Source organism: Mytilus edulis, chromosome 3 (genome assembly GCF_963676685.1).
Source record: "Mytilus edulis chromosome 3, xbMytEdul2.2, whole genome shotgun sequence".
Classification (NCBI taxonomy): Eukaryota; Metazoa; Mollusca; class Bivalvia; order Mytilida; family Mytilidae; genus Mytilus; species Mytilus edulis.
The window spans coordinates 103,290,322-103,305,038 of record NC_092346.1 but is presented as its reverse complement, the minus strand read 5'-3'; the positions used below and the strand labels follow the sequence as shown (position 1 = coordinate 103,305,038).

Here is a 14,717-nt window from a genome sequence, read left to right as displayed (position 1 = left end):
ATCTCTCTATTTATCTGGGACATTGGTTTAACAGCACACCATCAGAAAAAATTGTAAAACTCACTTGGTACAAAGATCAATAAACAACTAACATGACTAACTGATTGACAAAATACACATCTGACTAAGGTATATGACTACCCTTCTTTTTAAGAAGTCCAGTCTTACAGACAGATATATTGGTTATCAGTCAGACTATTCTTTTCTAAAAAGGGGGGGGGGGGGGGTTGTTCACCTAACCTAATAATGACTTCACGGTTCATTAACCAAAGATTACCTTTACCTACATATTCGATGCAATCAGCTGAAATTATGTTATGCCAAAAATTTACCTGATAGAGAAATATTTTATGTTGTAATAAATGTTACCTTTGTATCATAAGCTGACTGTTTGATAACTTCTGGTGCCATCCAGAATGGTGTCCCAACAAATGTGTTTCTTTTATTGGTTGTATTAGTTAGTTGACCAGCAACTCCAAAATCTGCTAATTTTACATCACCATTTTCTGACAGTAATACATTGGCAGCTGTGTGAAAATAAAATAAATGAAGAGTCTGTTCGTGGGTCAAATTTACCATGTTTACAAACAGATTTCACTAACAACACTATAGTGAGGGAAGGTTGGCAAAAAAGTGGTCCATGCCAGCAGTAAATACCGGGAAATACTGGCATTTACTGGCAAATACTGGTCGATTGAAATTTTGGATGGACAATACTATTAAAACCAATCTCTACTCGGTCAATTACTGTTAGCAATGAAATAATGAAAGTGTTAAAGTCAATCTAAATGTTTTCATTCCTATTTCTATTGTAAATTCTTTATAAACAGTGATTACCATATACAATTACTTTTTAGTACAAAAGCTAAAAACTGTTTAGTCCCTGCTAAGAGAACTCTTCAGGTGACTTTTGCACTGACTATAGCATTATTCACTGGTTTTGTTATTATTTCTAATATTGTATAAAAGTTCCAAATATGGTCTGTAGGTTTCAGTTTGGAGTTTTAAAGTCAAGGTGGCTCAAAAGCCATAAGCATGATAAGAGTAAGTTTAAGGTCCTTTGTACCTTCCATTTACTGTAGGAAAAGATGATTTTTGATTCACAGTTGAATAAACAGGAAACATTTTATTGTTTTAGAGCATCTACAAATATCCCTTTTATTACTTTCAACCTATGTTTGATAAAGGGACATAACTAAGTATGGAGTTAATGACACCATCCAAATTTGATCTTGAACTGTGTTTTGTGGAAATAAGCATTGTATATAAATCAAAAGGAAGCTCATGTCAATTTATAAGTATAAACAATTCAATAAAGTTTCATGCAAATTGGTTTGAGCATTTTTGGGTTATTGTCTTACATATTGGCGACAGGATTGACAACTGTATACAATAATATGTCCCATAAATCTGTGTATAAAAATAACATGTAAGAGCTTCTTCATCCTCATTGTACGGCTTCAATATCACAACAATAAATTCATTGTAATATGCAACTTGATTGGCTAAAAAGTCCCGTCATTATAGGACCACTCCCATGGTTTAGAAATTGTTTTATTGGGACCAACCAAACATTCTGATATAATTTTGCAAGCTTATTATAGTGTGGAATTGTTTTGGACATCAATTCAAACAAAAATGTTATTTCAAGACATGCTCAGCACCAGACAGAAGCATTCTTTGATTGCAAATGTATGTCCATTATCCAACTAACACAGTACTTTTGAATAGGGAAGATTAAATCCTGTCCTGCTGTTTCAAATTATGACTTGTGTTTTGCACTTGACTATAGATTTTTTTGTTGTTGTTGCAACCCTTGCTTCACAGTTTTTATTTGTTGTTTCAACCCTTGCTTCAGTTTTTATTTGTTGTTGCAACCCTTGCTTCACATTTTTTTGTTGTTGTTGCAACCCTTGCTTGGCAGTTTTTATTTGTTATTTACAATATACCTTTTATGTCTCTATGTAATTTTCTCTCAGAATGTAAATAATCTAATCCTTTAAGAATTTCCCTTATTATAATGGCAATGTCAGTTTCAGAAAATGGTCCTGCCTTCATTAAATCTAATGCTGAACCACCACCTAAATATTCCATTATAATCCATAACTTTGAACCCTGCAAAAACAAAACATAAGTATAGTCATCATGGTCATAATAGTAGTGAACATTTACAAAATATGTCTAATCACAAAATTGCCTTTATCAACACTAAAATTGATCATCAATTATATAATCCATAACTTTGAACACTGCAAACAATAAACATAGGTAAAGTCAAGATAAAAGTGAACATTTACAAAATAAATTTTTCATCACAAATTTGCCTTTATCAACACTAAAATTGATCATCAACTAATATCCATATTGAGTATGATAAAGGTTCATAATAAAATATTTCCATCCAAGAAATAAATTTTATACATTAACTTCATTTAAACTTTGGTGGATGATGTCTCATTGGCAATCATACCACATCTCCTTATTTTTATATTAACTGTAAAACAAATATATATGAGTCAATACAAGTGAAATATTGTTGTACTTAATGCATCCAGACACTACTAAACAAAGTGTCTGTAGTTCACTATCTCACATGTCAAATGAAGAGTCAAGAGTTGAATGAATGTAAGAGCCTACGTTTAATAAGCAACTTATTCAATGTAGGCTCATCATACTCAATGATCATGATACTTGCTATATAGATCTGTGTGGTCTATGATAGGATATAAAGGATCTATATAGCATACAGCCCTTGTACAGTGGGAATAACATGATTGTGAGTAACTTTACATCTAACTTTAGAAGTTACTGTACGTTATAAACTATAGATCAGAGGGACTGCTTATATTCTTCTCATTGGTGGGAAACAGTAAGTTATAAACTATAGATCAGAGGGACTTCTTATATTCTTCTCATTGGTGGAAACAGTAAGTTATAAACTATAGACCAGAAGGACTGCTTATATTCTTCTCATTGGTGGGAAACAGTAAGTTATAAACTATAGACCAGAGGGACTGCTTTTATTCTTCTCATTGGTGGGAAACAGTAAGTTATAAACTATAGACCAGAAGGACTGCTTATATTCTTCTCATTGGTGGGAAATAGTAAGTTATAAACTATAGACCAGAAGGACTGCTTATATTCTTCTCATTGGTGGGAAATAGTAAGTTATAAACTATAGACCATTGTAGACCAGAGGGACCGCTTATATTCTTCTCATTGGTGGGAAACAGTAAGTTATAAACCATAGACCAGAGGGACTGCTTATATTCTTCTCATTGGTGGGAAACAGTTAGTTATAAACTACACTGGCGTAGCACACGGTACGGTTGGTACGGTCCGACCGTACCAATTTTTACTGCAGGTACGGAAAACCGTACCAAAAAAATCAAAATATTAAAACAAAATATGCTAGAATAGTATGCAAACTTCCATACAATAAATGTTTTACATTTACCTCTGCCTGTTTTCTTAAAGAAAGAAAAAAAAACGTCTTTCAACATTAAAAGTACTGAGCATGTCAATGTACATAACCGCAGTACCGTAATCAGTTTATTGAAAATTAGCAATCAATGATTAATTAATCGAAATTGTTAAAGATACTGTTGCGGTTAATGTTGGGTGTTGTCATTGGTTCATGCGCCAATCTGACACAGACTGAGAAAAACTGAAACTGATGGATAATCTGAAGAATGCTATAGCCAGCGACAATCGCCAGCTAATTCGGAAAATCTCCACATGATGTTACTAGTTCTTTAAGTTTAACGCATCAGTTTGGAAACATTTTCAAGGTCGAAGAAGCTAGCAGTTTTTCTTTTGATTAATTGTTGCAAGTTTTGATTCCAGATGATGTAGATATAAACCTCATAGCATTCAAAACAATTGGAAATAGTAATATTATTGTTTGCACAATGCCATATCATTAGGTTTGCAGGTAACTGATATATGTAATGATTTCACTCGGTTTTTTTTTTTAATAAAACCACCACGAGTCAAGTTCAAAATCAGTTGATTGATTGTTTATTTTCCTAACGTACAGTTACAAATATTTCAAGCATAATGTCAATTGAAATCAGAGGTGAGGGCTTTTTTTTTAATGTAAGATACCGTTTTGTAAAAGGGAATATAACCTTTATCGGGACTCCGGAATTGTTCGTTAAAAAGTCGGGATTGGTTATGTTCGGGACTTCGTAAGACCTCTAACTTAAAGGCTTCAAATCCCTTTTTGTACTGTGCCTTTCTTTGAGTGCCCTTCCGTAACATAAAACCCGAACATAAATCACCATTATTTCACATATCTATACTTAACCAGGAGGCGGTTTTCGTGAGACCGCCGATTTACTCTTTCCATTGTTTATTACAATAATTTAGACTGAAAAACTGTAGGAATAGTGAAGAATTTATGTAGAAAGTGCATAGTATTTTTAAAAAAGAATCACGATTAAGGGACAAAAGACAAAGCAGAGAACAAATAAGACACACAATGACAAACAACATCATTCAACATTGAAAACTATAAAATCAAATTAGAAACACGGACCCATAAAAAAAACTGGTGCAACTAAAGGTGCTCCAGAAGCGTAAGCAGGTCCTTCTTGCAAGACAACCGTTGTCCAAAAAATCACGGTAATTGCGACAGGCTCTCTAGTAAATGTGCATATGAAAAAATCGTACACAATACATAAACAAGATACAAATTATCAAGAACACAGTGATTTATTTCAGTTCTTCATCTTGACAGTCGCTGCATGATCATTTCAAATATTTATATCCTACCAGGTCAAGCTAGATGACTAGTGTCGATTTAAGTGATTGTCTTGAACGTTTACATTAAAAGATTTAACATGTTAACCCTGCCACAATTTTGCGCCTGTCTCAATTCAGGAACCCCATGCCTTTGTTTTTCTTGTTTGTTTTCAATTTTAGTTCTTTTGTGTGTTATGGGGTCTAGAAAGGTGTGCATTCCCCAAAACACGTTGTTTCTGGTCCGGCAGTCCTATAATAGAAGAATTCTGAGGTGCATATCATTTACACTCAACGTTTTTTATCATGTATTTTTTTTTACTCTCAATGTTTAAGCCGAGTTAGGGTTTGATAGTAAAAAAAATTAGATACTATCCGAATTCGGGTTCAACATTGATAGTAAAAAAAATATCCGCTAAAAAACGTTGAATGTAAATGATATGAACCTCGGAAGTCTTATATTATCGGACTACCAGGCCGGCTGCAGCTTATCCCATGCATGCAGTGTGTGAGGATTGTCGTAGTTTTTTTTACACATTCCCGATCCTCATTCATTTTTCTATTCACTATAGCTCAAAAGTTGCTAGCCGCACTTTGATTATTTTATTTTAAAAATAATAATATTAAGATCTTATACTGATAAATAAACTGACAGAAATCACTTGTAAATTATCACTTGTAAATCATGAATTTTGCACAATGATTTGTCGCGAGGTATAGTATGACAGTGTTGTCCTCATTCACCAATCTTGCTATGTAAATGACACAAAAATAGAAAACAAACTACAAAACCTGCAAGACAGAGACATTCAATTTTTTTTTCAAATTGTCTTGTAAAAAATGCTGCTGTTCAAAAACATTTTTTAGTGCCAGGAAGCACTCAGAATGCAGGATTTTAACGCTATAAACCCCAGAGCTTCTGGGGGCCTTGAGCGGCCCCCATACCCCCTGCCGTAATGCAGCCTCGCATAGCGAGGCTGAATGGGCCACTTCGTGTCCCATATGTCTAATTTGCCGAAACCGTACCATTATTTTTCGGCATGCTACGCCTATGAACTATAGATCAGAGGGACCGCTTATATTCTTCTCATTGGTGGGAAACAGTAAGTTATAAACTATAGACCAGAGGGACTGCTTATATTCTTCTCATTGGTGGGAAACAGTTAGTTATAAACTATAGACCAGAGGAACTGCTTATATTCTTCTCATTGGTGGGAAACAGTAAGTTATAAACTATAGACCAGAGGGACTGCTTATATTCTTCTCATTGGTGGGAAACAGTAAGTTATAAACTATAGACCAGAGGGATTGCTTATATTCTTCTCATTGGTGGGAAACAGTAAGTTATAAACTATAGATCAGAGGGACTGCTTATATTCTTCTCATTGGTGGGAAACAATAAGTTATAAACTATAGACCAGAGGGACTGCTTATATTCTTCTCATTGGTGGGAAACAGTAAGTTATAAACTATAGACCAGAGGGACTGCTTATATTCTTCTCATTGGTGGGAAACAGTAAGTTATAAACTATAGACCAGAGGGACTGCTTATATTCTTCTCATTGGTGGGAAACAGTAAGTTATAAACTATAGACCAGAGGGACTGCTTATATTCTTCTCATTGGTGGGAAACAGTAAGTTATAAACCATAGATCAGAGGGACTGCTTATATTCTTCTCATTGGTGGGAAACAGTAAGTTATAAACTATAGACCAGAGGGACTGCTTATATTCTTCTCATTGGTGGGAAACAGTAAGTTATAAACTATAGACCAGAGGGACTGCTTATATTCTTCTCATTGGTGGGAAACAGTAAGTTATAAACTATAGACCAGAGGGACTGCTTATATTCTTCTCATTGGTGGGAAACAGTTAGTTATAAACTATAGACCAGAGGGACTGCTTATATTCTTCTCATTGGTGGGAAACAGTAAGTTATAAACTATAGACCAGAGGGACTGCTTATATTCTTCTCATTGGTGGGAAACAGTAAGTTATAAACTTTAGATCAGAGGGACTGCTTATATTCTTCTCATTGGTGGGAAACAGTAAGTTATAAACTATAGATCAGAGGGACTTCTTATATTCTTCTCATTGGTGGAAACAGTAAGTTATAAACTATAGACCAGAAGGACTGCTTATATTCTTCTCATTGGTGGGAAACAGTAAGTTATAAACTATAGACCAGAGGGACTGCTTTTATTCTTCTCATTGGTGGGAAACAGTAAGTTATAAACTATAGACCAGAAGGACTGCTTATATTCTTCTCATTGGTGGGAAATAGTAAGTTATAAACTATAGACCAGAAGGACTGCTTATATTCTTCTCATTGGTGGGAAATAGTAAGTTATAAACTATAGACCATTGTAGACCAGAGGGACCGCTTATATTCTTCTCATTGGTGGGAAACAGTAAGTTATAAACCATAGACCAGAGGGACTGCTTATATTCTTCTCATTGGTGGGAAACAGTTAGTTATAAACTATAGATCAGAGGGACCGCTTATATTCTTCTCATTGGTGGGAAACAGTAAGTTATAAACTATAGACCAGAGGGACTGCTTATATTCTTCTCATTGGTGGGAAACAGTTAGTTATAAACTATAGACCAGAGGAACTGCTTATATTCTTCTCATTGGTGGGAAACAGTAAGTTATAAACTATAGACCAGAGGGACTGCTTATATTCTTCTCATTGGTGGGAAACAGTAAGTTATAAACTATAGACCAGAGGGATTGCTTATATTCTTCTCATTGGTGGGAAACAGTAAGTTATAAACTATAGATCAGAGGGACTGCTTATATTCTTCTCATTGGTGGGAAACAGTAAGTTATAAACTATAGACCAGAGGGACTGCTTATATTCTTCTCATTGGTGGGAAACAGTAAGTTATAAACTATAGACCAGAGGGACTGCTTATATTCTTCTCATTGGTGGGAAACAGTAAGTTATAAACTATAGACCAGAGGGACTGCTTATATTCTTCTCATTGGTGGGAAACAGTAAGTTATAAACTATAGACCAGAGGGACTGCTTATATTCTTCTCATTGGTGAGAAACAGTAAGTTATAAACTATAGACCAGCCGGACTGCTTATATTCTTCTCATTGGTGGGAAACAGACCTGTCGTGCTCCCTACCATCATAGGAGGCGTATAACAAAATCAACAACCAAAGCTTAAGAACTGTTACGAAAAGTCGCAACTGATGTATTTTTCTATGAGATAATTGTCTGGAATTTTATATTAAAGATATTGCAGTAGCATACAAACATTGCTTACCTTCAAATATGAACCATAATATTTCGTGACAAAGGGACTGTCACACTGTGAAAGGACCATAATTTCTTGTTGTATATCTTCAATTTCATCTTCGGCTTCCTCCAAGTCTATGATTTTAATAGCAACTACTTGCTGACTTTCATTGTCTATTCCTTTAAACACTTCACCAAAAGATCCCTTCCCAATCTTCTCCATTTTTGAAAAACGAATTTCCGGATCAACGTACATCTTCGTTGCTCTCTCAACAGGAGGCTCTTCTCTAGAGCGAGATCTCTGCTGTAAAAGATCATTTTAATATTTACACAAAAATCTAAAAAAATATGAATGTATTCATATACAATAAAACAAGACATATATTTGACCTGTAACTACTTATTTATAATCAAATTGTGTATCAGTAATCACATCAAAATGTTTACTGATAATTTGTTTGTGAGCGACAGGGTCAAAGTAAAAATCATCAATTTGAAATTGACCTCCATTTTTCATCAGCAAGAAGTTCTAACAAATCAAAATTTTAAAAGCAACATTGGTCAAGTGGCTCATAATTTATTGAAAGGAAACAACTTACATTATCATTTCTCTATGGTTCAAGGAACATAACTCCTTAACACTAAAAGTGATAAATTGTCAGTATTCAACTTGAGCTCCACTTTGTTGTTAGTGTGAACATATCAAAATTTAACCAGATGCTCCGCAGGGCGTAGCTTTATACGACCGCAGAGGTTGAACCCTGAACGGTTAGGGCAAGTATGGACACAACATTCAAGCTGGATTCAGCTCTAAATTTGGATTGTGATTAAATAGTTGACACAGCATAGGTTTCTGACACAGAATGAATGTGTTCTAATGAACTTAAAATTTTTGTTTCTCTTAGAGCAATTCACTATGCTGTTGAATATTAATCCTCTCAAAAAAATGTTTGAAGAAATTTTCTTTTTTATTTATGAAATTTCAAATGATAAAAATTGAACCCAATTTTTTTAATCACATCCCCCTTTCCCTTATTCCAAAACTAATCTTAATTAAAATTTCTAATGGAGTTTGCAACAATAACTACTCATTTAAATACATCATAAAATATTAAGATGTAAAAAAAACTGCTTGTTATCACTGAATGGTAAAGATTATTTTAATTTATCAGTTGGTAGTAAAAAGTGAATATACATTGTATATTGTATATAACAAAGATTTAAGTTGATTCTGGACAAAGAAAGATAACTCCAATTAAAAAAAAATCTTGCTATTGCACAATATTTTGCAATTAGATATTTCTTGCTTACTATTCTGGACAAAGAAAGATAACTCTAATTAAATTTTTTTTTGATATTTCACAATATTGTGCAATTAGATATTTCTTGCCATTGCGCAATACTGTGCAATTGAAAAGACTTGCTATTGCACAATACTTAATATAATAATTTTAGATCCTGATTTGGACCAACTTGAAAACTGGGCCCATAATAAAAAATCTAAGTACATTTTTGGATTCAGCATATCAAAGAACTTCAAGATTTCAATTTTTGTTAAAATCAGACTAAGTTTAATTTTGGACCCTTTGGACTTTAGTGTAGACCAATTTGAAAACAGGACCAAAAATGAAGAATCTACATACACAGTTAGATTTGGTATATCAAAGAACCCCATTTATTCAATTTTTGATGAAATCAAACAAAGTTTAATTTTGGACCCTGATTTGGACCAACTTGAAAACTGGGCCAATAATCAAGAATCTAAGTTCATTTTTAGATTCAGCATATCAAAGAACCTAACTGATTCATTTTTTGTCAAAATCAAACTAAGTTTAATTTTGGACCCTTTGGACCTTAATGTAGACCAATTTGAAAACGGGACCAAAAGTTAAGAATCTACATACACAGTCATGACAGTTAGATTCAGCATATCAAAGAACCCCAATTATTCAATTTTGATGAAATCAAACAAAAGTTTAATTTTGGACCCTTTGGGCCCCTTATTATGTTGGGACCAAAACTCCCAAAATCAAACCCAACCTTTCTTTTATGGTCATAAACCTTGTGTTTAAATTTCATAGATTTCTATTTACTTATACTAACGTTATGGTGCGAAAACCAAGAAAAATGCTTATTTGGGTCCCTTTTTGGCCCCTAATTCCTAAACTGTTGGGACCTAAACTCCCAAAATCAATACCAACCTTCCTTTTGTAGTCATTAACATTGTGTTTAAATTTCATTGATTTCTATTTACTTAAACTAATGTTATTGTGCGAAAACCAAGAATAATGCTTATTTGGGCCCTTTTTTGGCCCCTAATTCCTAAACTGTTGAGACCAAAACTCCCAAAATCAATCCCAACCGTTCTTTTGTGGTCATAAACCTTGTGTCAAAATTTCATAGATTTCTATTAACTTAAACTAAAGTTATAGTGCGAAAACCAAGAAAATGCTTATTTGGGCCCTTTTTGGCCCCTAATTCCTAAAATGTTGGGACCAAAACTCCCAAAATCAATACCAATCTTCCTTTTGTGGTCATAAACCTTGTGTTAAAATTTCATAGATTTCCATTCACTTTTACTAAAGTTAGAGTGCGAAAACTAAAAGTATTCGGACGCCGGACGACGACGACGACGCCGACGCCGACGACAACGACGCCGACGACAACGACGCCGACGCCAACGTGATAGCAATATACGACGAAAATTTTTTCAAAATTTGCGGTCGTATAAAAAGCATTGATTGAGGGTAACAATTTATTGCAGGGAAACTGTCAGCAGTGGTTTGCCCACCCTCCTGCTCTATTTCACCAATTATAACTGAATTATTCAGATCCTTTGGAGAACCTAGTCAAAAATTATGCAGCAACATTAAGCATCCCTTAGTAAGATACTCACTACTTTATGTATTTATAACAAGGACAATTCAACAATTAAGGCCTAAAAGAGCATCAAAACCAAAGGTGCTCCTTGTCACATTCATGTTGAACTTAATACTGAACATAGACATGTTATGTTTTTAAAATAAGTAATAATTTTTCTCAATTGAAACTGTTTCAAAAGATCAGAGGAAAGGGCTGATAATTTTTTATTGTGAATGAAACCTAAACAATATAAATGAATAACCAGAAAAAATACCATAAAGACTTTTATTGATCATATATATTGATTTTTTTCACCTATATACATGTGATATATGACTAAACAAATTTGAGGTTACAGAATTTACATGCTCTATACACATGATACAGCAAATATTTCAATATTAAAAATAGTGCAAACAAATTAAAAATATGATACCTTCTTCACTGAAACTTTATCTCCATAAATGCTTAATGTTTACAATTGCAACCTAAATTAAATGTACATAAACAGTAGGACTTATCTGCCAATTTTACTTCCTTCTCCCTAAATATTCTTCATTATCTCATAAAATTCTTAAGATTACATCTAATTTCATTTGAGAATTGAAACTTTTGTCTACATTTACATGTTCATGTTTCAACCTTAAAAAATGAATAAAATTTAATTTACCTAGGCTATATCAAATAAACAAATTGCTCTGAGGGGATCGTATTCTTTAAATATTGATTGTCTAGTTTTGTTGTTGTTTTTATTTAAAGGTCAAAAGTTTATCTTTAACCATATTTTATGATTGACACATATATGCATTCAATACAATGAAATGAAGAAGAAATATGACCAATTCACAAAATTGCTCATTGATTTCATGACAAGTTTAAGAAAACGCCCATGATCTCTTTTACTATGTAACAACAAAAAGGACTTCCTCATTGCAATGTAAATATAAAACATAAGTTCTCTTCTCATTGCAATGTAAATATAAAACATAAGTTCTCGCCTCATTGTAATGTAAATATAAAACATAAGTTCTCTCATCATTGCAATGTAAATATAAAACATAAGTTCTCTCCTCATTGCAATGTAAATATAAAACACAAGTTCTCTCCTCATTGCAATGTAAATACAAAACATAAGTTCTCTCCTCATTGCAATGTAAATATAAAACATAAGTTCTCTCCTCATTGCAATGTAAATACAAACATAAGTTCTCTCCTCATTGCAATGTAAATATAAAACACAAGTTCTCTCCTCATTGCAATGTAAATACAAAACATAAGTTCTCTCCTCATTGCAATGTAAATACAAAACATAAGTTCTCTCATCATTGCAATGTAAATATAAAACGTAAGTTCTGTTTCATGTCTGTGATACCTCTACCTAAAGTACTGAAAATATAGTTGAAACAAGAATGTGTCCCAAGTACACGGATGCCCCATCCGGACCATCATTTTCTATGTCCAATGGACCGTGAATTACATTACTGGGTAATTTCCATACCAAGTATAAACATTTCTATTTGGATTGTAAAAAATTTGACACATTGTAAGTTTCTGATACAGAATAAATCAAAGAACTTGAAATTGGTTATAATTTTATAAAAAAAATTTGCTTTTATGCAATACTTTACCTAAATAGTTAACCTGTTTCAGACTAAATATATTTTTTTTTCTAATACAATTAGGCTGAATCAGCAAAATAAACTGTAACCCCAATTTTTCTTTCGAAAATTATAAATTTGGGTCTTAAAATATTTTTTTTAAATAAATGCAAATCTTAATCTTATATGGAGAAAGTGAACATATATTTTTTGAGAATTGGAAAAAAATAATTATGATCAAAATATTGTGCAATATTGTGCAATCACCTTCATAATCCTAATAATGTATGCTGTGTATACATGTGTTCATCTTGTATTGTTTAAACATCTAATGTTTTCTTCTTGTCGTTTTAGTGTAAATTTTATCAGTTTTATTGCTTGGTTTTCTGTTTAATATTATTTTTCATGAAAGAGTGTCCAAAAACATTAGAACCTAAATTTTACTTAAAATTGCAATATTTAGACCTGTCATTATCAGGTAATTTTTTCTTGTTTTATTTATTATAATTCTAATTTGTATTTTCTACTTTAAAAGAAGTCATGGTAATATTGTTTAGGTCTATGCAGAAATAACATAAATAAATAGGGATTTATATGGGACACAGATGCTGCCCCCACTTGCATATCAAATAAATTTATAAAGGAACATAAATGAGGAACGGTAAAAGTGATGCTTCACAATTTTTTTTATCTGAGTTCTTTGGTAATAAATATCGAGCGTAAATTTTATAGCATTTAGATAAGGCAATTTTAGGTTAGAGAATGGACATGAAAAAATCAGCAATTTTTCCATTTCATGTATGTTAACTCAAGAACATTAAAAGTGACATCACCAAAATTTAGAACTTGATCTATATAATATATACATGTATGTAATATTTGACACACCATAGGTTTCTGACACAGAATAAATGTGGTCAGCTTAAGTTAAACATTTACCTAGTATGTTCCCCTGATGTGCAACTTTGTCTGAGGAGCCAAGGGTTAAAGTTGTATCAAAGGGACAATAAACTTATTTATCCATGAATATTCAGTCAGTGTTTTAATATACCGAAAGAGACAACACTGACAACAGACAATAAATGTTGGGGCTATTTCTACTTTTGTAATATAAAAAGCAGAAACCAAACCATCCGGTTTAACATTTACTTCATGTTTATTTTTTAATTGAATGCTCACTTTATAATAACTTGAGAGATGAAATCTTTCAGTATATTTCAAGCACTTGTCAGAACTTTTTAATAATTTAGATGATTCTTCTCTTTTTGTATTGAAGTTTATAACACAAGAAAACTTTACTATTATGGAAATAATTGGTGATTTTATAGGTAGTTCTTTTGAATTATGAAGGAAAGGTTTTGATACTGTTACTCAATCAATGTGTTTGTTGTTTAATATTTTAATTTTGTTTTAGCTCTTATAATCTTATTTTGAGGCTCATTTTGATATAATGATAAATATTTTATATTGTAATGTCTATTTGTTGACTTAATTCCTTCAATCATTAATGTACTTGATTTATATACTCTTTATGGGCCCTGTAATTTGGAAAATGAAATATTCTATTCTGAATGTTATAAAGGGTAGGCCCAGCATTGACGTCTACCCTAGATTCAATAGGTATTAACAACTCCCGTGATATTTTCAACATCCTCCAGTCCTGTACAAAATGTAGCTGCAGTTGAAATTCAGCAAAACATAATGACACTTGTTGTCAAATAAATTAATAAAGGTCAAATAGTTGGAATCTATTAAATGGTCAAATAGTTCAACGCTTGCAATTTGAAAAATAGTTAAAACATTGTGTATTTATTCTATATGGAATTTAAGAAAAGGATAACCGAGGTATTATAAATAGATATATCTACATACTAAGAAGTTTCACCAGTTTTGACAGAATTGCATATTTTTTTTTTAAACATCAAATGATTTTATATTATCGATATCTCTAGACATTTCTTTTAATTCTTACTCTCAATCTGTTTACTATCAATCGCATTTTCTAATTTGGTCACCCTTGAATTCGCAGTCTGCACCAAAAACTTTTTCAACTACTAGTCCGAAGACCACTATTCCAACATTTTTCTTATTGCAAAAACTTACTAGTCCATATAAAACTTTACTAGTCTGGGGCATACCAGTGTGGGGCATCAGACTAGTGGTTAACCATGCAGACTGAATTAGTGATGTAGGGGTAAAGCACTGGTTTGGGGGTGAGGTATTTGTGTATTTTTAATCCGCAAGTGACTCATTGATTTTACATG

General features: G+C 32.6%; 1 protein-coding gene across 24 annotated transcripts in view; it reads right to left on the bottom strand.

Annotated features, from left to right (window-relative positions):
- LOC139514696 (serine/threonine-protein kinase 26-like) overlaps positions 1 to 14,717 on the bottom strand; it is a 38,395-nt gene that overhangs the window by 19,152 nt on the left and 4,526 nt on the right. For 13 of the 24 annotated variants that reach the window (XM_071304211.1, XM_071304220.1, XM_071304202.1 and 10 more), the window contains exons 2-4: positions 8,022 to 8,297; positions 1,950 to 2,115; positions 370 to 527 (exon numbers count right to left, since the gene is read on the bottom strand). In XM_071304211.1, the coding sequence (XP_071160312.1) occupies positions 370 to 527; positions 1,950 to 2,115; positions 8,022 to 8,297 (600 nt within the window). Of the gene's footprint in view, positions 1 to 369; positions 528 to 1,949; positions 2,116 to 8,021; positions 8,298 to 11,291; positions 11,440 to 14,717 lie in introns of those variants that run through there. The other 11 variants (XM_071304226.1, XM_071304210.1, XM_071304206.1 and 8 more) reach the window with 3 other exon arrangements.